Genomic DNA, 26045 nt, shown 5'->3' with positions numbered 1-26045 from the left:
GCGGCTGGCGCGGCCCCGAGGCCGCGGCGCTGTTTGAGCCTTCGCGCTGCCCGTAGCCGGGACGGCTTCAGCCTCAACATGGCGGCGGCGGCGCTGCGAGGGGGGTTGGGAAGTTTCCGCGGCGCCTGTTGAGGGTGAGTCTGAGCCGGGGCTGGGGCCGGGGCGGCGGCGGGGCCGGGCCGTCCCCCGCCGGCTGCGGGGCGGCCCGTTGCGGGCAGCGGCCGGAGGGCCCTGGGCGGGGGACGCGCCGCKCTTTCCCCGGGCGGCTCTTCCGGCCCCGGCGGGTGAGCGGCGCTGCGCGGGGCCGCGCGGCCTGCGGCGCCCCCGGGGGGCTCCCCGCTCCCCCCCTCYCCGGCTTTCCCAGGCGGCGGCGAAGGCTGCTTTGGGAACGTCACTGGTTTTGCATAGAGAAAAGTTTTAGCGTGCTTTAGCTTCAAAATCTGTATTTAGGCTCCAGTACAGGTTTTGCTTAAAACCATGAATGTTTGCAAACTTGATGAGTATTTAAAAATAAACGCATGCGTTCTCTTTATTTTGGATTTAAATGTGGTCTGGTTAGATATGTAACTCAGGCATTGCAGCCTGAAATGTTAAGGACATCGATTTAAGAAAGAAAAAAGAAACGAGTAGTCTTTGTTCAGAGCCTGAACAGAAACAAGTAACAAATTGCACGTTCCAAAGAATAAAACAGATATTGAAAGTTCTCGTTTAAATTTTCTGTATTGGTGCATTGCACAAATTTGGTAATATTTGTGTGGTATATTAATTGTGAAAATGCAACATTTTGCTATTTTACCAAAAAAGTAGTCACGTGTTTTRGATACAGAAATACATTAGCAGTTATTAGCATGGCTTACTAATGCATCTTTTTGCTAGTTCAATAGAAAATCAGGAAGAGGAAACTGAATTTTTAGTCCGAGTTGTTGTTTTGCGTATTTTTAGCCCTTGAGTAGACTTTCTCTTTTGCCGCTATAAACGCACAGGCCCTTGCGTGGACACGTGGGATGTCAGCTGGAGGAGGATTTCTCATGACCTGCCGTAACAAAACTCTGCTTGACCCAAGGTGAAGCAGTCAGAGTCGTTTTCTGTCAGAGCGACTGCTTCCAGGCAGGGGAGTTTGCTAGCATAGTGAGCCTACCAAAAATCTGAGTAATACTGTCAAAACTTCAAGCCAGGCACTAGAGGGAAGCTTCACTTTTTGCATATGAGCCAGTCTGGTGATTTCAGTGAGGCTTTTGTCTAAATAAACATTAGTGTTAGTCCCTTAACTTGGAGGAATTCCAAAAAGGCTCAGTAATTGGGGTTACCGGCCAGTACGGCAGATGTAGTTCAGCGTAGCAGTACTGAGGCATCAGGCGTCAGTAATTTAGATTAGAAAGAACAGTGAAATCATTGCTGTATATTTGTTTTTAGTTAGTGGTAACTTTGTGGGGAAGCACGGTAAAGATGTAGGAGTTAAATAGCTCAAGCTGTCTTAAAAGTGTTTGTTAATTGTATTAAAAGAAAAATTGAGAAGAGTGTGGACAGCTCTATAATACTGTAAATCATTGATGCATGGTCACCTGGAATATGATAGCTAACTTTTGGTTGTGCTCTCTATACGAAGTAGAAAATTAATGAGATTGCAGTTTGTCACCGGACCAGTTATTTAAGATGGTTTCTCACTGGATGTCAGTCTTCAGAGTAGCCAAAGTTTATAAGGAGATCAATCCTTCACTTTTTTTTCTTCCTTCATTGGTTTAAGAACTAAAATTTAAAAATCAAGAATAAGTTCTAAGTTTTGAGTTCCAATTTAGTGTACCATAATGCTTCCCCCCGCACTATAAATGAAAGCAGTGAGCCATAATGTAGCTTTTAAATGTTCTTGACACATTGGCTACTCTGTTATGCTGTTACTTCTTTAGAAAGACAGGTGAGCAGGTAATTACTTCAAAAAACTAGAGGCCTCATGTGCATCTTACTTGCTGGGGACTCTGCCCATACCCTGAATAATCATACTCTTTAGATAAATGTTTTGTTAAAAATTTTATGTATAATTTATGTTTTAAAGTGTAAATACTACAGAGGAGTTCAGTAAGTTTTAACTAAGGGGATTTGGAAGCGTGATTCTGGGCCTCTTTTAATTTGTGAAACTTCTTAAGAAAATTTGAGGTGGAAGGATAATGATACTGATTTTATTCTTTCATTATTTTCTTTTGATCTACCTATTATTTCCCATCTTATTTTCTTTGGGAGTATAGGTTTTGTATTATTTGTTCAGTGATTCCTGGTTTAGAGTTTCAAGGCACAAAAGTAGTAAAAATCAGAAATACATGTGGTTCTCTGGACGTGGAGTGAGGTTCTAAAAAAGTGTGTTCTCTGAATAATTGTTATGAAGGTGGTATTTTAACATGTTTTGCATGCAGAGTGGGGGTTTGACTTCAAAATACAAACTTTGTGTGCCTCTAACTAGAGAGCTTTGTACTGTGCCTCCAACAGCTTTGTTTTAAGAAGATGACTATCAGTAAATACAGTGAAATGTAGATTTTAATGGAAATAGAATTTTCTCATTAACTTTTTAACTCTAATTTTAGCAATTAATAATGCTGGTTAAGCGTAAGCTCAGTAAGATTAAATATTAATAGGGTTACAGCAGTTCTCACATTTCAAGATGCAGTTCAGAGCAGGAAGATACTTATCCAATAAAATAATAATGGTCTCTAGTGAGACCTCCATATCCACCTTTTCTTTCAAAATTCCTTCTGAAAATATTATTGTCTGTTCCTGTGTTATATTACAAAAAATAACTATGTCAGTTAACTGGGTCTGGTTAGGAGGATCTTATGTTATAAATGTTTATCCTGATGACTTTGTTTTAGTGAAAAATAGTGGCTTGGAGGGTGAACATGTAATACAAAGGCTTTAATTTTACCTTAAGGTCTAGATTTTGTCTCTGAATGTGATGATGGCCAAATCAGTTGATATTCTGTGTGTCCATTCCCATTCTGAGAAATGGAGGTAATGGTAATTTCCTTTTTCATGATTTTTGTGGGTTTTAAGCTCATGAAGTTCTGATCAGTTTACTCGTCATAAAGTTCTTTTTCTAAACTTTGTAGCTATTTGACTACTGAAAAGAAATCTTGCAAAGCATACTGAAAAGTTTTAATGTAAAGTAAGAATGCAAGGAATTTAACAGTGAGGTTAAACAATGCTTTGAAACAATGTTTAAGTATTTTAGAAGGTGGTAGAAATCATAGTAATGTTTTCAATTCTTATAGATAAATAAATGTTTTTCATGGAGAAACTGCATTGGCCATCTTTGGTTRCATTTTCTTCTTATTCAAACTATGAAATAAGATTTATGAGCAAATCATTTTATAATATTTTTAATAATGGTCTCCAGTTTGCCTGACCTTTAAGAAAATGCTTATTTAATCTTTATTCTATATGTTTTTTAGATTTAAATGTTAAACTATTTAGGAAAAAAGGATCGCTATGTTGTGTAAGATTAGAAGGAATAATCTGCCACTAACACTTCTTCTAATTCTTCTTCTAGGACCTCAGTGATTCTGGACCATTGTTGTTGAAATGATATTACAGAAACACACTATTGTATTGTGTTTGTTGGATGAAACCGAGATATCTACTTTCAGTCAAGTGGGTAGAAACCCCTAACTGCAGTTTACATGTGTAGGTCACTGCGTTACTGTGTTAGTCACTGTCTCTATGCAGCAATGACAAGGTTAGAAGAAGCGAACAGAGAAGTGAACATGCATTCATCTGTCAGATATCTTGGCTATCTTGCCAGAATCAACTTATTAGTTGCCATCTGCATGGGCCTTTATGTCAGATGGGAGAAAACTGCAGATGCACTGATTTTGGTAATATTTATCCTGGGGCTTTTTGTTCTTGGAATTGCCAGCATACTCTACTACTATTTTTCAATGGAAGCAGCAAGTTTGAGTCTCTCCAATCTTTGGTTTGGTTTTTTGCTTGGCCTTCTCTGTTTTCTTAATAATTCTGCCTTCAAAAATGATGTGAAAGAAGAAGCTACTAAGTATTTACTCCTTTCCGCCGTTGTTTTAAGGATATTATGTGCTTTGGTTGAGAGGATTTGTGGCTGTATCCATCATCGACCGACTCTGCTGACAACAGTTGAATTTTTGGAACTGGTTGGATTTGCGATTGCCAGCACAACTATGCTGGTGGAAAAATCTATGAGCATTATTTTGCTGGTCATGGCTTTGGCCGTGTTGATTATTGACTTGCGTATGAAGTCTTTTTTGGCARTTCCAAATTTGGCAATTTTTGGAGCCATTGCATCCTTGTTGTTTTTTCCTTCACTAAAAATTCCCACAAACCCATTTGCCTTGGCATGTTTCTTCAGTTGCCTAATTTCAGATCCTCTTCTCGATGTTTACTTCAGTGGACTTTCAGTTACTGAACGGTGGAAACCCTACTTGTACCGTGGTAAAATTTGCAGAAGGCTTTCTGTCATCTCAGTTGGAGTCATTGARCTTATCTTTTTCATTCTTGCAGCCTTTAAACTAGGTGACTTGGATCTCTGGTATTTTGTGATACCTGGTTTTTCTATTTTTGGAATTTTTTGGATTATCTGTCATATTATTTTTTTTATAACTCTYTGGGGATTTCACACAAAATTAAACGACTGTCACAAAGTATATTATACTCACAGAGCAGAAAACAATAGCCTCGATAGAGTTATGGCATCTAAAGGAATGCGTCACTTCTGCTTGATTTCAGAGCAACTGGTATTTTTCAGCCTTGTTGCAACTGCTGTTTTGGGGGCAGTATGTTGGCAGGTAAATAATAATCTCTTTATCTTGATATCCCTCTTGAAAATGTTCCTGAGAATTGTTGGCTTTTCAAAATYCTTATGATATTTGACAGTGTACTATGGCTCAGTACTTCAAAGTTTATATTGGAACCTTTGGCTTCAGAAAACATAGTTTAACACTTTGTTCTTTCTTGACTGTGGCCTAGTAAGGCAACTGGAACTTACCAGCTTCCTTATGTGGTCAGAACAAGAACAGTTTATGCTTTCAGTGCAAAAAAAGCATGCAAAGTATTTTAAGTTACAAATTTAAGTTATCAATTTATGAAATTATKTTCCTTTTTGAATTAATTGCACCATGAATTTTTTTTTCAAACTAAATCATGGTGTTGCATCGTTATAATGCACGCTATATTGAGGATATTTCTTATGGACTGTTGTGATGGAGTCAAGGCAAACTTATGTTTTTAAGAATACGTTTTCCGAGAACTTCTCTTTGTATTTAACTGTTAATGTTAAGTCAGAGAGAGCTGATAAACTGGAAAACTGTTGCTATAATATTCTCGATGTTCCTGTAATGTTCTTGATGCCTTGCTTTCAAATCTATTTATGCATCACATGATATATTCTCTGAAAGACAAGTTCTTAAAACCATCTGGTCTGCTTATCTTTGAATTTTCTTTCCATTTCTGAATGAAGGCCTATGTCCTTTCTTTAGCAGAAAATACACATTTCTCTCAAAATACTTGTTCAGGCCCCAAACTAAAAGTGCGTTGACAATGTTGCAGCAGAGTGGAAGAGACTTTGGTTTTWTTTTTTACAAAATTGATCAAAAACTACAAAGTCACTWAAAAAAAGAAAAGAAAAGAAATCTAGCAGATCCAGGTTTACAGAAATGCCTCTACAGTGGTAAACCATTTGCTGCCAGTTCTTGCAGATTTTCTCAATTTAAATAACCTCCTGGATGAAATGTGTTACAGAACTTGGAGAAGGAAATTGACAGCTATTGAGAGCAGTAAGGTTTAGGGGTTGGGTTTTGGGTGAGAGGGGGATTATTTGGGKTTTTTGTTTGTTTTCTGCCTTAGGAGCATTCAAGGCTAACAGAAGCCTGGCAGGAAGGCTAGGTAGTTTGTACTCATGCTTTGAAAAAAATGTCAGCATGCATTGCTATAGCTTCTAGACTTGCAGAGCGGACAAAAGGAAGAAGGTGAACTGAAAAAAAAAAGTAGAAAAGAAAATTCCCCCAAATGTATTTACAGAAAAGAGAAGGTGCTAATACACTGAAAGAAATGAGAAAGTAGTTTGGGGGACAGAAATAGTTAAGCTATAAAATCAGCATATTAATATTGGTAACTTCCATATTTCTGAGATTTATGTGATTTTATCAAACAAAATGCAAATCATTGTTATAAGATGGGTGGCTACTTTTTTTTGTAAATGCAAATCTCTTACCATCTCTAGTCTTGCTATTTTTTTCTGTTTTGCCCTACTCCTTTAACATCCTGAAAAGCATTAATTAATATTACACTGTTCAGAAACACTCCACCTGCTTATACCTAGCAAAGCAGTCAGAACAAAGCCAGTATGTGAATTGCCCAGATGGTCCCTGGAGAGAGGCAGGCGCCTTTGCTGGTGCACGGAGCAAGAGTCTGTCTGCTGGGGTTAAACGCCTGGCTTGGGCAGAACCTCCTGGTGTACTCCTCGGAGGAACCAGCCCCTCCTCACTGATTTGTGTAGACAGTACGCAGGCACTTTCTTGAGCAGGACTGCTTCATTAGTGCAGTTTAGGTGCCTAAACAAGGTGGATTCATATGCATCTTGTTACTTTTTCCTTTTTACTCGGTAATTCTTTGTATCTTTGTAATTTTCTTTTGTCTCTGCCATATGCCTAAAAATCATTGCAACTGTTATATGTTTGATTATTTTCAGGCATCTCTAATTCTGAAGAAGTGCTGTTGCACTGGCACTGGACAGAGTTTACAAGAAACAAGTAGGCAGCTCACTTGAAATCGTAATACTTGCTGTTGGTTAATTTCAATTTCTAGCGTCTTGTTGTGTAAATAAGATAAGCCGTTCATCATCTCTCTTTGACACATCATGAATTTATTCAGTGGGAAAAGGAATAATTGCAGTGGCAAAAATGAAAGGCATCAAACAAACTACTTTTCCTCCTCAGGAAGTCCATTTTTTGTTATATTCATTTATGGTTTTAGTAGAAAATTATAGTTACATTTCTTTTAACTACACTTTTTTTATCATTTGTTTATAAGAAAACAACTAATGAATTAGTTTAAAATTATGAATGCATTTGTCTCCAGCTGGAACCATTTCTACCTCTGAAGTATGATGTTTGCCTTGCAAATCACTCTGTTGCCTATTTCATCTCCTGCCAGAAAATATTTTATCAGATGTGACTAGAACACAATTTTGTAAATGGATTTACTATATAGTGTAGTGATTGTAAGATGCTGTTTCCTTTTCTGTAGTTTTTCAGATAGTACCAGTTTTCAAAATAATTGTAAATAAAAAAGCARTGGTATATAAGCACACAATTTACACCATTGCATGTCATTTGTTTTTTTCTAACATAAGGGACATAGTCATTTTGCTTCTTTATAGGGCTAATTCTGGACTTTAAGACAATACTTTAGAATTCTGTGCTGGATTTTTTTACTCTACTGTTTACAGGGGTTTTAAGTAAGCTCAACAGTAATGCAGCAAACAAATTTCTGCAGCRAATAAGTATTTTCATTATGATAATTTATATATTTGTAACATATTTTAACAGTTAGAGAAATCAAACTGTCAGACACTACTGTCTGCATTTCATTTCAGAAAAGCAGTATTATTACTATACACTTGGTGGAACTGTTGTTTGTCTGAGGTTTTTCTTAGAAATCCTTGCTGCRCAAAAAAGCTAGTGACATCAGTATGTAGCAGAAAATGATCTTAGGGCTATGCTGTGTGCCTTTCTGTGAAAACATCAACTTGATGTTATTAGTGATTTTTAAGAAAAAAAGGCAAATTAAATATTGGGAATTATTAGGAAAGACTAAATACAGCATTTTGTCACTGTATCAATCCATAGTTTCAGTATTTTGAATAATTGCACAATTCTTAATTCCCATCTTACAGATAAGACAGCAGGAGAAGGTTCAGAGAAGGGCAGCATGTAGACATGAAACAGTTTCCATGTAAGGAATAACTAAGCTAGGGCCCTTCAGTCTGGGAAAGGCAATTCGGGGAATATGATGAACGTATAAAATATTCCATGTGATGTGAGAAAAGGTAAACAGTAAGAAATAAATAATCAGATCCAATTCAAAAACTAGGAGGAATCAAGTTGACAGGAAGCAGGTTTGAGACAAACAAATGGCAATAGTTCTTCATACAGTGTTTAGTTAATGCTGGTAATACATGTCACAGTGTTCTGTGGATGCTGAGGTGCTCAAGAGAGAACTGGACAAGTTCATGGAAACAAGTTACTGGGAGTTATTTACTCTATAGAAACCATGTCTGGCCCAGGAAGCCCTTGAGCGACCAGTGGGTAGAGGTTGGAGTGCTTGGGAAACATCATACGTGCTTGGTGGTTGCCTTTAAAAATTGAGTAATGGCTTTTCAGTGGGATATGTTTCAGCTGTGGCATGGTCTGTGCTGAGAATAATCCCTGCTTTAGCTAAAAAGGGAAGAGACCTTGRCTTGTCATTAGAAACTTGGTGACATTTTTCTCACAAAATCCCTAGAAAATATTCGGCACCTGCCTTCACGTTTGTGTGAGTGATTTTAGTGAGATCAGTAGACTCTTTAACTCCAGTGCACTTGTTCATTCCAGCGATTGCCCATGTGGCTTCTGTAGTCAAGCTCCTGCTTGGGACTCGAGCCAGCAGAAATCACGCAAAGGCATTATTTCTTTCAGAGACTAATAAAATGATGAGAAACCATCTCTGGAAAGTTGTCTTAACCTTGGCAGGACGAGCAGATTCCTAGCTACCAATGTGTACCTCTTTTGCCTAAAAAAAGAGTGTATGAAGGTAGAGTCCATATTAGATGGGTATTTTTGGTAACCAGATTAAGCTCAGGGCATTCTCCATTACCATAATGTAATAGGGAATGATTGGTTACATTCCTTCTGTCTGTTTTGGATGTATGTCAGACGGAAATTCAAAAGCAAATAAATGTTTCTTCTCCTCACGTGCTTTGCAAAATGCTGGGAACTCAGCACCAGTRTTACTTTGTGATAAAAGAAAGAATATATTTATTGTTACTTTAAAGAAGGTGATTTCTGTGTTAAACTTTGCTGTCAAAGTCTCATTATTTCAGAATTTAAATTTTTGTATTCAAAACTCAGAATTAAATTTAGTGCATTTTTTAATTTGCAACCATTTCCATTTTTGCTCTGTCAGATTCACAAAGCCTGATGTAAGGGCTGTGATTAGAGCAGAAGTCAGAGATTGGCAACATAACAAACAAAAATCAGTCTGCTAGTGAATATGAAGACTACTTTCTGCAAAACTTTTTAGATTTTCTCAGTGATGTTCTGGTAGTCAGAATAGAGTTATATATTGTTCTCCGGAGCGTATTCTTTCATTATTTGTTTATAAGGATGTTTCAGCTGGTAGTTGATCTACATTGCAACTTTCCTCATTTTATCTCCTTTTTCCCTTGTAATGTGTATTTCCTGTTTTCTTTTGGAATGAGATGCTAGATGCTCAYGTTTGCTAGATTAGTCATCACGTTACCTTTTTTCTCCTTAACTTATTCCTTCATGGAGTGTCTCCTCTTTTATTAGTTTTGTGGAGTTAAACTGCAGATAAGCTAAGCAGAATTGTTTGTGTGTGTGCGTATGTGTGTATATAGTGTGTGTGTGTGTATATGTATTGTATATTTTATATAAAAATATGTGTATATAGATACACTATAAAAATAAGGAAATATAATTCAACATGAATAATGGAAYGCAAGGCAGAATTGTTCCTTATAAATACCCAAATACATTTTCGTAAGTCTTCGTAAGTTGTGTTGGTCAGTTACTAATCTTAGTTCACATCTGTTTATAAATATATTTCTATTTTAATTAGAAGGGCTTTTCTAAATGTCTTTGTAACTGAATTTCAATTTAAATGAATGCTTTTTAATTCTTTTCTTCYTCCTCATACTTTTCATCTGTCATGTATTACTTATGCTCTATTATTAAATACTTTTCCACAATCATTTCACTTTCAGCAGTGCYTTTTTTCCTTGGGACTGGAGTTGTCCTCTCCATGAATAATCAACCTTAGATATAAAATACCTGTAAATTCTTCTGTTAACAAAATTACATTTAACAATAAAGTATTGCCTGAAAAACTAAAGAGTGTGGAAAGGCAATACTGCTAATAGATCTCACTCATCTTTTATTGTCTGTCATTTTAGTAGCCCAAAGCAAGCATTTTTTACCTTTTCCGCGTTGAAAAGAGGATGCAGGAGGTATTACCTAAACATTCATTTAGAAGAAGAYAGACAAAGGCAAAACAAACAAACAAAGATGAAGGGAGAAGATGGCTACTCCTGTGTTGAGGAGTATTGCAGAGATGGACCCTGTCTTCTGTGTTTGCTTTTTGAGCAAGCTGTCTGGAATCAGGAGGCACTGAGAGTACAGAGACGTGCTGCAGGCTGAGACTGCCAGTGCAGTCAAAAACAGAATGAAAAATGGGTTGAACAGATGAAAGAACATAAACTCTTCCTAGCTCCACCTATGCATGCATTGCCATCTGTTCCATTAAGAAGCAGTCATCAAATCTTTTGGATTTACTAAAGTACTGACAGTCTCCACCTGGCATATTAGCTGTTATCTTAAAGAGAGACCTGTCTTAAGATTTACAGGAGTTACTAGCTTAATTAGTTACTATTTTGTGCTTTTTCAAATTCTTACAGTTTAGACACAGTAAAATGCCACCGGTCATTATATTTGCAGTGCTGAATTAAAATATTTTGTATTATCTCATTATAGAGTTGTTTTAAACATCATTAATCAATCAGTATTTGTTAGTGAAATATTTCTTYTAAATCAGAACTATTCAAAAAATGTTGACAGTAAATGCCAGCATCTCTTTGCTTGCTTTCCAAATCACTGCCAATTTTGCTAGTTATTAATGTTTGTTTGTTTTGTTTTGTTTAACATCAATTCGCTAGTTTTATTAAAATTACATTTTAAGTACAGAGAGTCAGAATCTTTCCTCAGCRTCTGTTTGGCCACTTCTGAAAATCCTTAGAAGACAGAATATTGGGCTGGAGAACTGTAAGTGTGTCCATCTGTACCTTGCGAGTTGCTCCTGCTAAAACCAGCACTGTAATTAATACTAGTGAACATTTTCGGAAAATGTAACAGTTGCTTTAACAACTTATTRGTTTAAGATACATTTTCAAAGCATTCCCTAATCCTTAATGTGGTTTGGAAAAGGGACCTAGTTTCCAAAGTATTTTAGGCCCAAATCCTCAAAATATTTAGGTGGGTAAATCTAGATAAATGTTAGGGAGATAAATGTTACTCAGGCTTCTCTGAAAAAAGTAACTCTACTGTGCCATTTTAAGGCTTGTGATAAGAGAATTAACTTGTAGTTATGACTATGTTCAACTAAAAAACTATTCAGAGAGCGGCAAAATGGAATAAACTGTTCCTATGTTATTTTCTTATATTAAATACTAAATCTCCAAAAAAAAGTATTGGAAATGCTAAAAAGAATGGTTTAGGGTTCTTTTTTTTGTTGTTATTGTTCTAATGTGATAGTGTCTTAATGATATTCTTATTGCTGTAGGTTTTATGGGCAAGTGTTTCAACAAAATACTTAATACATTTACTTTGCTATTTTGGGATATGTTCACTGTGATCAAAAGACTATTGCAATATTAAGAGCAGTTTATTACAGTTAGATTCAAGAAACATGTATATGTGATGGGAAAGCTGAATTTTATAGTTCTAAAAATGTGTTATAATACTTTCCAGTATTGGAAATTATTATAATATAAAAATAATGAAGACATGTCTTCAGTCTTTCCAAGGTTTAGATCATGAATAGGAAGCTTTTCAAGATGAGCTCTTCAGTTTCTGCACAATCAAAGTCATCTTTTTTCTTAATTTAAAGCAACTTTTCTTTCTGGCATCTACAGTTGCAGAAGTCTCCAAATCTTGGAACTAATATAGCCATTAAGCTGCAGTGTTTTGTCAACTTCTCATTTACCAAGCTTCAAGAATGAATACTGAGTTCTAGGTTTTCTAAGAAGTAATTTTTCTAAGTTTTTAAATTTCTAAGTTTTTATTTCTGCTACTCTGAGTCTTTTTCGGTTTCAGAGAGTATTTGGAAAACTAAATAACCAAAATGGGTGCTTCCTGCTGATGTATTTTGAGAAAGATATATAAGTGTGTGTGTGTGTGTGTGTGTATATATATATCCTTAATGGATATATAATCCAGGATTATATTAAGGATTTTTAGGATGTTAAGGATTTTTCTACTTATTGACAACAAAACAGTTTGATAATTGTTATATTGTTTTGAGCTTTCCTGTCTTCTTCTGGTGATTTCAGGTAACTGTATATCTTTTTAAGAAATTTGTCTGAAAATCATTATTCTTTGACACAAAACCCAAGAACTAGTATGTGTGTGCTTCTGTGCACTTGTCTTAAACATGTTGCTTCTGCTTCTACTAACTCCTCACCCTCTGAGTATAGACAGACTGGAAAGAGGAAAGAAATATATCTGGAACCATGCAAGATATCTGCTGGGATAGCTAAGAAAGTGATGTACCTAAAAGTGGACTGTGACTCTCCTATAATGTGTGTGTACCTTAACAGATACACCATATTCCTTGTAAATTCAARTTATTAGGCCTAAAGCATCGAACTACATTATACCATGTGAGATCTTATTGCAGTATTTTACACCAGCATTATCACCTGTCATGGACCTGTTACATTGGAACCAGTTCTGTGAGCTTAATGTTAGCAAAGCAGTTGCCATATTAATTGGACTTTTCCTGATAAGGTGTGCAGAGAAGCTCTCCATCTGCTCAGTGTCATTTCTTCTACTTTATTGTTCAGAACTGGAAACTAAATGAACTCTTTGTAATGCATTTTATAAAGCATAGTGGGATCTGGATATAATTTTATAGTGGTTTCAGATGTTGGAATTTGTGAAGATTGCTCAGTTAACAGATTCTGTTGCTTATTTGYGGTAAAAGTATTGCTCTCAGCATTTCAAGGACATACAGGGGAAATCCTTCTATTGAAAATATAATGGGACACTTTTCAAGACTGGGACARTTGGCAGACACAGTATTTCTTCTTACAGCGGGAAGCATATAAAATGGGTAAAGCTGTTCTTTCAGAATAAGTCATCTAATACTATTTCTCTGTTTAAAAACTGAACATAGTTGAGATAGGCTGCCATGTGCCAAGCAGAACTGGTTTTGGTGTAATTTTGCAGTGTGATTTACTTTCCAAATTATAAATAGCTTTGCCTCTATGTTAAGCTGAATTGACAATCCACACCAGATTACCAAGTGTTTTAAACAGTAAGGCAATGTACAGATTAAAAAAAAAAAATCATTGACATTGTAGAGTTATTCAAAGGGGGCGTAACATGTAGRTGTGGTGAGAGGTTGCAAGACTCTTCTGATGACAAAAAGCTGTAGCTATCATAGAATCATAGAATGGGTAAAGTTGGAAGGGACCTCTGGAGATCATCTAGTCCAACCTSCCTGCTCAGCAGGGTCACCTAGAGCATGTTAGACAGGGTTGCATTCAGGCAGGCCTTGAAGATCTCCAGAGAAGGAGAGTCCACAACCTCTCTGGGCAAACTGTGCCAGTGCTCCCTCACTCTCACAGTAAAGAAATTCCCCCTCATGGTCAGGTGGAACTTCCTGTGCTTCAATTTCTGCCCATTGCCTCTTGTCCTGTCACACGGGACAACTGAAAACAGTTTGTCTCTGTCCCCTTGACATTCTCCCTTCAGGTACTTATAGACATTGATCAGATCCCCCCTCAGTCTTCTCTTCCCCAGGCTGAAGAGGCCCAGCTCTCGCAGCCATTCCTCACAGGGCAGGTGCTCCAGCCCTCGGATCATCCTCGTAGCCCTGTGCTGGACTCTCTCCAGTAGCTCCATGTCTCTCTTGTCCTGGGGAGCCCAGAACTGGACACAGGACTCAAGATGAGGCCTCCCCAGGGCTGAGTAGAGGGGCAGGATCACCTCCCTCCACCTGCTGGCAACAGTCTTCCTAATGCACCCCAGGAGACCATTGGCCTTCCTGGCCACAAGGGCACATTGCTGGCTCACGGTCAACTTGTCATCCACCAGCACTCCCAGGTCCTTCTCTGCAGAGCTGCTCTCCAGTAGGTCAGCCCCCAGCCTGTACTGGTGCCACGGGTTATTCCTCCCCAGGTGCAGGACCCTAAACTTGCCCTTGTTGAACCTCATGAGGTTCCTCTCTGCCCAGCTCTCCAGCCTGTCCAGGTCYCTCTGAATGGCAGCACAGTCCTCAGGTGTGTCAGCCACCCCTCCCAGCYTGGGATCATCAGCAAACTAGCTTGCTTCCTTTACTACGAAACAGAAATGAATATTTAATAACAGTACCATGTATATTRAAGTTCTGGATTAATTATGTATTATAATATTGTTTCTCCCATCCTAAAGCAATTAATGTCTCATTAAACTCAGTCACAAAATATTAAAAWAAAATCCATTCTGCSTGAAACCTGGCATTTCAGGATTCCATTTCTATTTTATTGCTACTGGCAGTTGCATCTTAATTTTTAAAATGACCACGTGCAACTTTTTTTTCCACAGTTGTTCTTTACTGATTAAGGCTTGATCCTGCAGATATTTACAGATGTGCTTACTTTATGTACGTAAGTAATTCTGTGGAATGTTATTGCTCTGTTCCAATGGTAAAACTAAGTTATGATTGGGGCTTTAAAGCTAAATCCTGTATCAGTGAGAATGTTTTCAAATTCATTCCATTCAGAAGAGTGATGATCCCTGCTTTCAACAGCTACCTTGTGCCCCCCCCCTCCCAAACTGGCCTTTAATTTGTTTTCAGAGTTCTTCACTGTGTAGTAGGTGTGGAAGAACAGGTACACATTAGGTATAACATGGTAGCTTGCATTTCGTGTTTCAGGACCCAATTATATTTGATCAAACAYGGAGAATTGTTAGTAAAACCACAGCCAGCAGATAGGAAGGATTCTTCATGCAGTAGATAAGCCTGTATGTTTTCCTTTTAGCCAACCAACGGGATCTTCATGAGCGCGTTTCTCATTGTTTTACCCCTGGAGTCCATGGCTCACGGCCTTTTCCATGAGCTGGGAAACTGCCTGGGAGGAACGTGTGTTGGGTATGCGGTTGTGATTCCCACCAACTTTTGCAGGTATAGTTACCGTGTATTTCGACTTCACAGTAGGGTAAGTGAACTGATGCCAAGTAGAGGTAATGCAGTGCTGTTGCCTGCATTTTCCAATAATTAAATGCAAATTAAAATAATGGGCTAATTTTGAATAACCTTTTTCCTTTCCCTTGCCTTTCAAAAATAGTGTTCTGAGTAGCTAACTCTACCATATTATATACATTTGATTTGCTTTTAAAAAGCCAATAAATACTTTAGGCATCAAAGATGCATAAGCAATTTCCGTAGTCCTTCCTTATCTTATGCAAAGCAGAATTAGTGCACTTGATTTAATGCAGATATTTTGTATGAGGAGATTTAAAGAACTAACAGATCAATCCCTGTTCAAAACAACTTTGACCTGTACTAACTGAGATGGGGTCTGCATTTAAAGTACATTGAAGTTGTATTTGCTATTGGATTGCATACCAAATATTTGTACTGTGATACAGCAGRTTTTTTTCCAATATAAATGTTGCCATATGAAAAATGTTTAGGAGGATTCTGTGCTATTATTACTTGCTCATTTATGTGGTTTTCTTATAAGCTTTAAACTTGAAAAATGCAATTTTAACCATATAATTTGAATGGTACAAATGAGCCTTTTTTTTGTAAAAGGCATGCAAAAGCTATGGAAGTTATCTGAGTTAGTAGAGGGATGGAGTGACATGTTGCAATGAGAGGCTTAAAARTAGAACTACCCAATTTATGAAATCTTTTCAGCTTACTGTATATGTAATGGATTCAATGGATAAGGAAAAAGTTTAAGGGGCAAAAGAAACTGAAGATGCTGATCTTAGATTTTTGTATGCAAGTAGCGTAAAATACACTAAAAACAATTTTCTAAGCTTTCTGAAACTAAAGGCCTCAGCTGTCCACTCTCTTTAAAAARCAAAAAAMCCCACCCAAAACAGTCAATTATTGTTAGGGATTAGAAAAATTTACATTACAATAGAGATAATATTTGTATTTTATTTCTCTGGCAGTAATTTAACTCTTGCCTTGTATTATATTATTCTGACTGTGGCAGTTTTCTTTGATTTCTCAGTGGAGGAGACACTCTGGAGAAACTGTTTAGAGCCTGGCAGAGCTACACTTTCTTAGTAGCAAAGCTTGATTGTTTTAATAACAGGCCCAATCTTTACTTGCTTAGATAAATGCTGATGATAATGTATTAAATAAAATTGTTRTAGTGGAACATAAGCCTTTGTGAAGGCACTAAACAGCTAAGGAGATGCAAAATTTAATTAACTAAGCCAAAAAAAAAAAGATTAAACTTTWCATACTGACTTGCAGACAAAACACACAAAAATATATATAAGAAATTATATTTTGTRTTAGTAGAGTGAGATCTTTCCCTGTTTTCATCCACAAAATCTGTGCATCTCTGTAATCAAGCATGAAACAAGTGGATTTGATACAGCTGTTAGGCCCCTTAGCATTAGCATTACGGCATTGATTGAAAAGTGATGAATGTTTTTTCTGAGAACACATCCTGAAGGGGACATCATGATTAATGAATAGTTATGAAGACTTCAGGAAAAAAAAATAGACAGACATGCATTTGGGAATCTAGTGGCTCTTTATGTATGTGTATTTGTGTATATATAGYGTGTGTATCTGTGTATACACATATGTATGTAGTTTGTTCTAAATCCAGTTCATAATTTTCTTAGCACTTTTATTTTCTGARCTGTGAATACCATTATCTGAAACCTACTTGTTATGCTGAAAGATCAGCATCTGAACAGCACACACAGTCAGAATTACTGTATTTGCATAACTAACTACCATATTGAATAAAGAGTATTTTGAAACTGAAATATATGAATTTAAAATATCTAAGTAAAATATTTACTTGGTCTTCTCTTGGTCTGTCATTGAAAACTAGTGTGCATGATCTTTAGTGCAGACCAGTTCTCATTCCGCCGGTACTGCTTCCCAGCTGCGTGTGAACGAGCGCCTCTYGGAAGGCAGTGCTCTCAGTGGGACTTAATGAAATGGCTGGAGCCCAGCGAGTTCACATCACAGCTTGTCTGCACTCAGCAGGCTTAGAGCGCAGGCAGAGCGAGTTTAAGTCTACAGACGTACACACAAATCGAAAGCTGCATGGACAGCACAGGCTTGAGTAAAGACCATGCTTTTGATTTTAAAAGTGTGAAGGAAGGAAGGGGGTGATAATTGGCCCTTGCTCAAATACAGTATTTTTAATTGTTTATAAACTATGTATTTCAAGTGAATTTGCATTTAGCACAGTGCTACTTCATAGTGGAGAAAACATGCCACAGAAAGTTCACCCATTACTATCGGTCCACTAAAYGTGAAATCACAAAAATAAATCATGATAATAACTGTTTTTCTTCTTTTTAGTCCTGATGGGCAACCAACTCTTCTTCCACCTGAGCATGTACAAGAGTTAAATCTGAGGTCTACAGGCATGCTTAATGCCATCCAAAGATTTTTTGCTTATCACATGATTGAGACATATGGTTGTGACTACTCTACAAGTGGYCTATCCTTTGATACTCTTCACTCCAAGATCAAATCTTTTCTTGAACTTCGGACTGCAGACGGACCTAGACATGATACCTATATTTTATATTACAGTGGTCACTCACATGGCACTGGCGAATGGGCACTAGCAGGTAATTGCTATTGGACATTTTTATTGATAGTTTTGGTGCTGATAAACTTTCCAAGTCAGTGAATTCTTTCTTGTAAAAATTGTACCGTATTGTGAAACTTCAAAGTTTTGGTCACGTTTATTACCTGTCCATAATGGCACAGAAACACAGGCCTCCRGAGAACAGGTTCATACAGGCTGCTGGCAGGGGAGGAAAAGAGGAATGGGTAACATACAGAGCCCAACTGTTAAGATATTCAGGGGCTGGAAGGAGTCACCAAATTTGGCAGTGTTGCAGGCTGAATACCAGTAGAACTAGTGAGACAGTGAGGAAATGCAGTAGATCCCTTTTGTATGCAGTTAACTTGATGTGAAGAAACTCATTCCTTTGCCTTCCTCTGTATGGCARTCAGATTTGTTACTGTGTGAACTATATGTCGATTTAAAAGATGATTTCTTTTTCTCCTTACAATTCAACAAGTTAACTTAAAAGCATACTTTTTTTGGAAAAGTTAAGTGGAGATGATACCTTCCTGTTCTAAAACCAGCTTTCCCCTGTATTTTGAGAAATATTTGTTGATTGTAAGGACTAACTATAATATCTTCTTGTTCCTTACATTACATGGTAGAGCACCAGCACACTTACCTTTGAGCAATTTGTATAGCATTCTGTGTCAATGTGTCAACTAAGTTATCTATGAAGGGCTGCATGGGTGTCTTTAAGATGTGCTGTGTATTTTGTGGAAGATGGAGGTAATAGAAGAAACAGGAAGCAGATATACAATCCACTCTAGGAAAGCAGGCCTTCAAGCACAGAGCAAAGCTTGTATTGTGAAAATAACTATGGTTTTCTGACATCCTGGAGTTCAGGAGTTATTGTAGGTACAGTGTAGCTTCAAGACTGCAGACCCCTATAGTAAAGGGCTGGTTTAATGCTGTGTTGTGTGATTGGGATAGACTTCACTGTTTCTCCCACTCCTGGTCCACCTTTTATTTCTATAATGTGTGGTTCTACTCAAATGTATAAAAATCTTTCTTTGATAAATCTACTCAACCTTTTGAATCCTTGGTAGATTTAGCCTTACTCTCTTGCTGATATGGAACTGGGCTTCTGAGGTTGCTGTATGCACAAAAATGAATGTTTTAGTAAGTACATTGATAATTTGCGACTTTTTCTCTCTTCCTGGGACAGAATTGCACTTCATGGTTTGCACTCTGCCTGTGAGTTTCTGGTGTTGTCAGTAGTATCTCTCTGGGCTTGTGTTCTTGAACAGTACACTGAGCTGTTCAGGTGCAGGTCAGTTTGATCTGGAGGCTATATACCTGTTTTAGGGCAATACCATGACTGAACTATAACATCTGCTGAAGGGCAATGCATATTGTTTCTCACAGACTTCATCTGTACTAAAAAAAANAAAAAAAAAAAAAAAAAAAAAAAAAAAAAAAAAAAAAAAAAAAAAGCCACAGCCATTCTCTGAGCTTAGCACAAGCAGTGAAACAAAGCATATGCCAGGATGGCTGAATAACCTCTCTGAGAACAGGATGGTCCAGTTCACAGGAGCAGCCCCGTGCCGTTGCTGAGCGTGCCCATGCATTGCATGGAGCAGGCTAACAGCGAAGCCTGCAGCAGAGATGTGGTTAGTTTACCAGGATATATGTAGGCAAATGTTGCTGCACAAATGTGATTAGACAGCCTCTGGACCAGACCTGGTTTATATCTGGCAAGCCTGGAGCATGACAGAGAAGTTCAGGTCTCTGCGTACCTGTTCAGGTGAATATTCACAAAATTAAACTGTCTTCACTTTAGGTTAAGGCCAAGGTAACAATTACCAAAAAAAAGAAAGAAAAAAAGAAAACTACTATGATAAAAGATACAATGTGTAAATGCTGTGGTTTTCAACTTTCTCACAAAGTTCCTTTTCAGTTCTTCATCCAAGTGCATCTTCACCTCTACTTGGAGATGATGTACAGTCACATAAAGGAAAGGAACAAGCAGTTGGTACTTGCCATGAATCCTGTTTTATGATTAGTTTCCTGTTGGGAGAGTTAGATAAATCACACAGTGTAACTTGATACTCCAGATAACGCTGCTCCTGAATGTAACTGGAATAATAAACTGAAAAGCTGAAGAATATTAGGTTATATAATTGTACCTTGTGAATTGGACAGTGGTGTTTTGTGACAGATGGAACATTTGGCCATTAGCTCCTGTAATCTGTACCATCCTCTGACCTCTGGAGAGGATTATGAGAGATGCCAACAATGAAATGTAACATTCAGATATAAAAGAAAAAAGCAGCATCTTACTGAGGGTTTATGCCAGGATACAGCACAGCAGTAGCTGTGCAGTCTCTGCATGGTAATGACATCTTTTAAAGGAGCTTACTGTATTTATTAGCTCACTAATGATGTTTCTTTATTGTTGGAAGCTGAGTGTAACACGGTGGTGTATAAAATAAACTTTTAACTAGTCATTCATAAAGTATGAGCAGTCAAGCAACCTGGGAGGTCGTGTTCTCCAAGAAAATGCAGAGGCAAGAGCTGGGCTAATGAAGCTTTGTCTCTGTTGCTGAAACTGTCAGCGTAAGTGCCTGTGACCCTGCCAAAGAGTCAGAGGTGGCCAGAGATGCATAGATCTCTTACACAGCTTGGTGCCTAAATCATGTATTGGCTGATTATTCCATGTGTTTGAGGTTAGTAGGGTTAGAAGTTACTCAACTTGTGTGTGCGTGTATGAAGAATGAAATGGTTTTGTTTGGACAGTTCTATTAATACTATTTTTAAATCACCTGCACCCCTGCGTAGTTATGCTAAAATGAAGTTTATTTATAAGCCTTTAAAATGGAAAAAAAGAGAGATTTTTTTACAGCTCATTTACACGGAAGGTTTACCTAGAGAAGGGAAATTAGCTTCTATACAAGTCCCTGGTGTAGAGGCATGAACTGCAGTAATGTACCAAGATAAGGGGATAATGCACCAAGAAAAATCGTTATGTAGTTTTGTATTTTTTATGATTTCCTTTGATACTAAATTTTACGTGTCTGTACTTGTTTTGGAGATGCTTGTAGCCCCGTAATTTTGCTTTTACTTTAATTGTGGTAGTATGCTCAGAGCTTTAACTCCATATTATTAATTTGCTGCACTTTCTTGTCCACCTTGTAGGTAGAAATTTGAGTTCTGAAATGTGCAGCTATTCTATTTTATTTACAGCCACTTGAATGTCACTTGTGCAATGTACGTTTCTACTAGCAAGATTTAAAACACTGATAAATGCTATATTCCACAAATAAAATTGTTATGGAATTAAAATGCAGTTATATTAAATCACATTTTTCTACCTCTGTTGCTAAAGTCTCCTTAAATTATTTTAAAAGTCAACACTTTCAAGCTAGAGGGTCTTTTTGTTTGTTTGGGTTTTTCTTTGGGGGTGGGGGCAGAAATCTGTATCATAGCTCCAACCTGCCAACACTTAGACATATCAGTTCTTCACATTAATAATCAGTCTGGAGAAAATGACGTTTTTCACACGTGTATGAAAGATGCTTTCCTTAGGCAATCAAATTAGTAGTCTGCATTTAAGAGCTACTTAGATCCTGCGGTATACTTTATACTTTGGGGGCAGAAGAAATCGCAGCTGTGGGCAACTTTGTTTAATTACAATCTGTTCTTTTCAGACATAGCTGGATCATGAGTTGAGGTGGAACATTAAAACTTGTAACTGCTATTTAAAAGTATTGTTTGACCTGATACGAAACAAATATTGTGGAAAATTTCCTATTAACTCTTCTGTTTTTATGAGTTGTAGATCTGTATAAATTTTAATTTTCTTGAGGCTCTGAAGACAAACATCTGTGGCTATAGAGTGAATCTCAATTTCTGGTCAGATGAATTTTTCAAGCCAAAGAGGTGCTTGTGCCAGTAGGTGCCTTTCTCATTTTGCTTCAGAGCTGTTTGCATGTGTTACATAGGTTCAAAAATCCTCTCTTTCCTTAGAGTTACTAAGAATTGAATACAGAATAAACTCTAGTTCAGGCTTTTTTCCATGTTTAGCTATTTCCATTTTTCTTCATTAGATTTGAATTTCTTTCACTGAAGGAGGAAATTTCTATCTCCTTTTTATCCAGGGTGGGTTAATGGTCTTAACTGACACAGCAAGTCAGGTGAAATTATTTCTTATCTCTCTGGAGGTTTCCAGCACCTACTAGCAGGGAAAATCAGTTGAAAATTTATGTCATCTCTAAAATGAAGTTGTTAAAGTAAGGGATTCTTGGAAATGGCAATCAGAATGCTAGAGATTTCTGTTCCTTCACGTTAATCCTAAATATTTTCTTTTTTGGTAGGAGGCGATGCATTACGACTTGACACGCTTCTGGAGTGGTGGCGAGAAAAGAATGGCACTTTCTGTTCGCGACTCATCATCGTTTTAGACTGTGAGAACTCTCAGCCTTGGGTTAAAGAAGTAAGAAAAGTGAATGACCAGTACGTCGCTGTGCAAGGAGCAGAAATGGCTCGAGTTGTAGACATCGAGGAAGCAGATCCTCCACAGCTCGGTGACTTCACCAGGCARTGGGTTGAATACAACTGTAACCCCGACAATAATATCAGCTGGTCTGAAAAAGGACGTACAGTGAAAGCAGTGTACGGTGTGTCTAAACACTGGAGTGACTACACTTTACATTTGCCAACAGGAAGCGATGTTGCCAAACACTGGATGATATACTTCCCCCGTATTACCTACCCATTAGTACATTTGGCAAACTGGTTTTGTGGTCTCAATCTGTTCTGGGTCTGTAAAGCATGCTTTAGGTGCTTGAAAAGATTAAAAATGAGTTGGTTTCTTCCCACGGTGCTGGACACAGGACAAGGTTTCAAACTTGTTAAATCCTAAGTAGGAACCAAAGAGGAACATAAGTGGGAATTCTGGGAACTTTCTCATTTACAGAACAACTTACAACTTTTTATATGACTATTTTCTTTGAATAAATGTGTTATATCAGGAGCTATGTTCACTTTGTTCAGCTATTTGAGCAGCTACAATATGCAACAGTTAGAAACTGCGATCTTAAACAGAAGAGTGTAGGACTATAATAGTCAAGTTTTATTACTGAACTGTATCTAAATATGTAAAAGACTTATTTGACATGACCTGCATTTTGGAGACAGTTTGCATGTTCATATGTGTTACCTAGAAAGCAGCCTTTCAGAATCACCAGTTTGATGGACAGCAGCTCCTATGAATGTTATGGCATGCATATTTGTCATTTATATCCAGTATAAGGTTCAAATACAGGAAAGGAAGCAAGCTAATATTCAATTCAATTTATATGTCCTTGAAATTGTATGGTGGGGTCAAGGGTATTATGAAATAGCTTTGAGCCAAAATTGTAATAGAAAACTGAAGAGCCATTGTAGGTAAGTACCTACCAAGAATGTTTAGTTTTATTTGCTTTTGCATCTTCAGTCTGTCTCTAAATTAATTCATTCTTCTGCCTGAATGCTATACTGCCGTCAGTGGGAACTGGCTGGTAAAAGGAGCTTTTCTCACAACCCTGTAATGTTCTGTTGCTGCCTGCCAGAAGAGGGTTTTTCAAATGCAATATTTAAAACGTGTTACTTTGCAATATACCTTGCAGTGATCTTTTCTTTGTAAATATTCCCAGTAGTTAATTCATATTTGAAATTAAGAGTGTTGAGAGCTTTTTTTTCCTCAGTTGTCAGGGTAGTGCTTTTTCAGACTTTTGTTAGTTTGTATTTTGAAAAGCTACCCTGAAGAAGGAACTTAACAAAGAAAATGATCCATAAATAAAAAAACAGGAGGAATTACACGGGTTGCCTTGCTTCTACATTCACCTGAAGTCTTTACCCAAGAGCTTGATCTTGTACAATGTTGAGTTCATTATCTATTTAAACTAAGCAAAACAGTCTAAATGAAAGAACAGATTATTCCTYTAGGACAGAGCTGAATCCTGAGTATTCCTAAGCTTAATTCTTTCAGTTACAGAATGTTGGAAGGGACTCTGGAAATCCTATCCCACATTTTCTTTTTATCAGAGAAKCTGCATAGCTTTCTAGTCTGTTTGCTGAAGTACCAAAAATCAGGAGTTAAACTGCTAACTGCTAAGTCAGTACACTTTGTGGCATTTTTTGCATACATGTGTGCAATCTAGAAGATCTAGAGTTTGCTTTTTTTCCTGTTTYCATCAGTATTTTAATTAAAATGTTAAGCATTAGTGATATTTGTCTACAATGTAATTTATTGATTTTTTTTAATACCTGAAAACATGTTAGGAGCTTTTTAATGCTTTGCCTTCAGTAACTTTTCTAATTTCATTTTAACTTTTTAGACTACTAAATTAGAGAATCTGCTAACACAGCTGTCAATAATTCATGAAAATAAAATGTGCAATTAAATTAAAGGTCTGCACAAAGCCAGAGTAATTTGCACCCAGCTTCAAAATGGTGGTTTCAGTGGATTTACAAGGAACAGCCACTAAGTTTCTTCATTACTATGTATTACCCATTTTTTTCTTAGTAAGTAATCCCACACACATACCTTTTGCCTTTCTTCATTCCCTTCCATAAAGGGATAAGGAAATGACAGGTCAAATCGTATGTACTACCACAAATCARTTCCACTGAGCTGCCTCAAAGTAAATGCCTTAGCTGCAACTATGTCACAAATTCCTAAGAGGCAGCTATTCTCAAGTACAGTGGAGGGTAATCAGACCATCCAACATCAGTTGTCCAACTAAAGTTCTTAATCTAGGAGCCTGAGGTAGGAGTCATCTTACTTAAATTTAGATGGCTGAAAGCTAGACATCTAAATCTGAGCTAGTGACCTGAGGCGCTCCATTTCTCCTCAACAAAGAGCAATGGATATCTCAAGAGGATGACTCATATGATCTATTTTAGGATGAAGTAAATTGTCCTGTGGTTGGGCCCATTAGTTTAGTTTTGTTTTGTTTTTGCTAGGCAGAAATGGAGTTTTAGGTTCAGATGTGGCTATCTAACTTTCAGATGCCAAAGTTCAAGTAGACAAATTCCTTGCTTCCATTTAATGACTTTAGAGCACTTACTTATGTTCTGAGTCATCCTCCCGAGCCTTCCCTGGGTGCATAAGCTCCTCATTCAAGCTGAATACACCGAAACTGTATACTTAAAGTTAGGCTGAACAAGCACCTACTGAGCTCCATAAAAGAAGCAGGCCYTCCTCAGTAGAAGTCATTTTCAACCATTTCTGAACAGCAAACCTTGAACAGAGAAGAAAGATTGCATGAAGGCAATTGGTTGGTTGGTAAAAGTATTTTGATTGCTCTTTCAGCAAAAATTCATGATTTCAGCACAGACTGTTTCAACTAGAGCAAAAAGACAATTTTTACAACACGAAGTTCCTTTAAAGCAATAGTCATGACATAAACATTTGACAGTAAAAAGTTAATTCTTTTTTATTTCAAAATTTTTCTTTTTATTTTCAACCATCACACTTCCCACTAATTATAATGGGTAAATCTTATTCTGTATGTGCTACTGCTACATTTTTATGAACATCGTGTGTACATTTTTCTTTGTGTACAACAGCAGGAGCAGTAAGTGTGGGATTCCTGACCTGTCCTGGGACAGTGAGTAGACTAATGTGGAATATCCRTACTGTGATTTAGTAATGGTCGTGGTTGGGGCAAAACAAATCCAATGGTGCTGATTTTTTGCCTCTGTTTATTAAATAGTTTCCATCTTACCAGACCATTGGATTTTCTCTAGGCTAGACTGGGTGATCTTTAGCAGTTTGTTGAATGAAGAGTCAGCTAAATGTAGGGAAAAGGTTATTGGCAAAACTAATCATGGGTTTGCAGGTTTTTCTCCTGTTTTCTCATTAAAGAATTCTAGTTTTTCCAAATTTCAAATAGTTTTAATATAGAGTATTCATAGTTAGATTTTGTTCTTTTCTAAAAAACAGCAAAGGCATGATGAAAATGCTATTTTAAACAAGAAGATGTGTTTACAGCCATACAAACTGAGGCCTTTTTCTTTCTTTTTTTTTTGGGGGGGGGCGGAGACTATCCTTTGCATTTCAAATCCAAACAAAAACTAGGGTGTAGGATGATGAGTCTCAGGAATTCAGTATTAATTCCCTACTTCTGCAGCAACTAGCATCAGAGCATCCTACCGTGACGGCCATTCCCCGACGAGGAGCGGGGTGAGGGCAGCGCTCTCTCAGGTCTCGGGCACTCAGGCA

The 26045-nt window shown here is 37.4% G+C and overlaps 1 protein-coding gene across 1 annotated transcript; it reads left to right on the top strand.

The window, feature by feature from the left end:
• The first annotated feature begins 39 nt into the window (after positions 1–39).
• On the top strand, positions 40–25208 carry TMEM168 (transmembrane protein 168). Its single transcript, XM_085318497.1, has 5 exons — positions 40–134; positions 3536–4802; positions 15032–15174; positions 17560–17834; positions 22153–25208. Exons 2-5 carry the CDS (start codon positions 3666–3668, stop codon positions 22698–22700), a joined length of 2103 nt encoding a protein of 700 aa, XP_085174623.1. The 5' UTR covers positions 40–134; positions 3536–3665; the 3' UTR covers positions 22701–25208.
• The last annotated feature ends 837 nt before the right edge of the window (positions 25209–26045 follow it).

Source organism: Rhea americana, unplaced genomic scaffold (assembly GCF_003343005.1).
Source record: "Rhea americana isolate MKP2758 unplaced genomic scaffold, rheAme1 scaffold_54, whole genome shotgun sequence".
Classification (NCBI taxonomy): domain Eukaryota; kingdom Metazoa; phylum Chordata; class Aves; order Rheiformes; family Rheidae; genus Rhea; species Rhea americana.
This window is presented reverse-complemented; position numbering and strand designations above follow the sequence as displayed.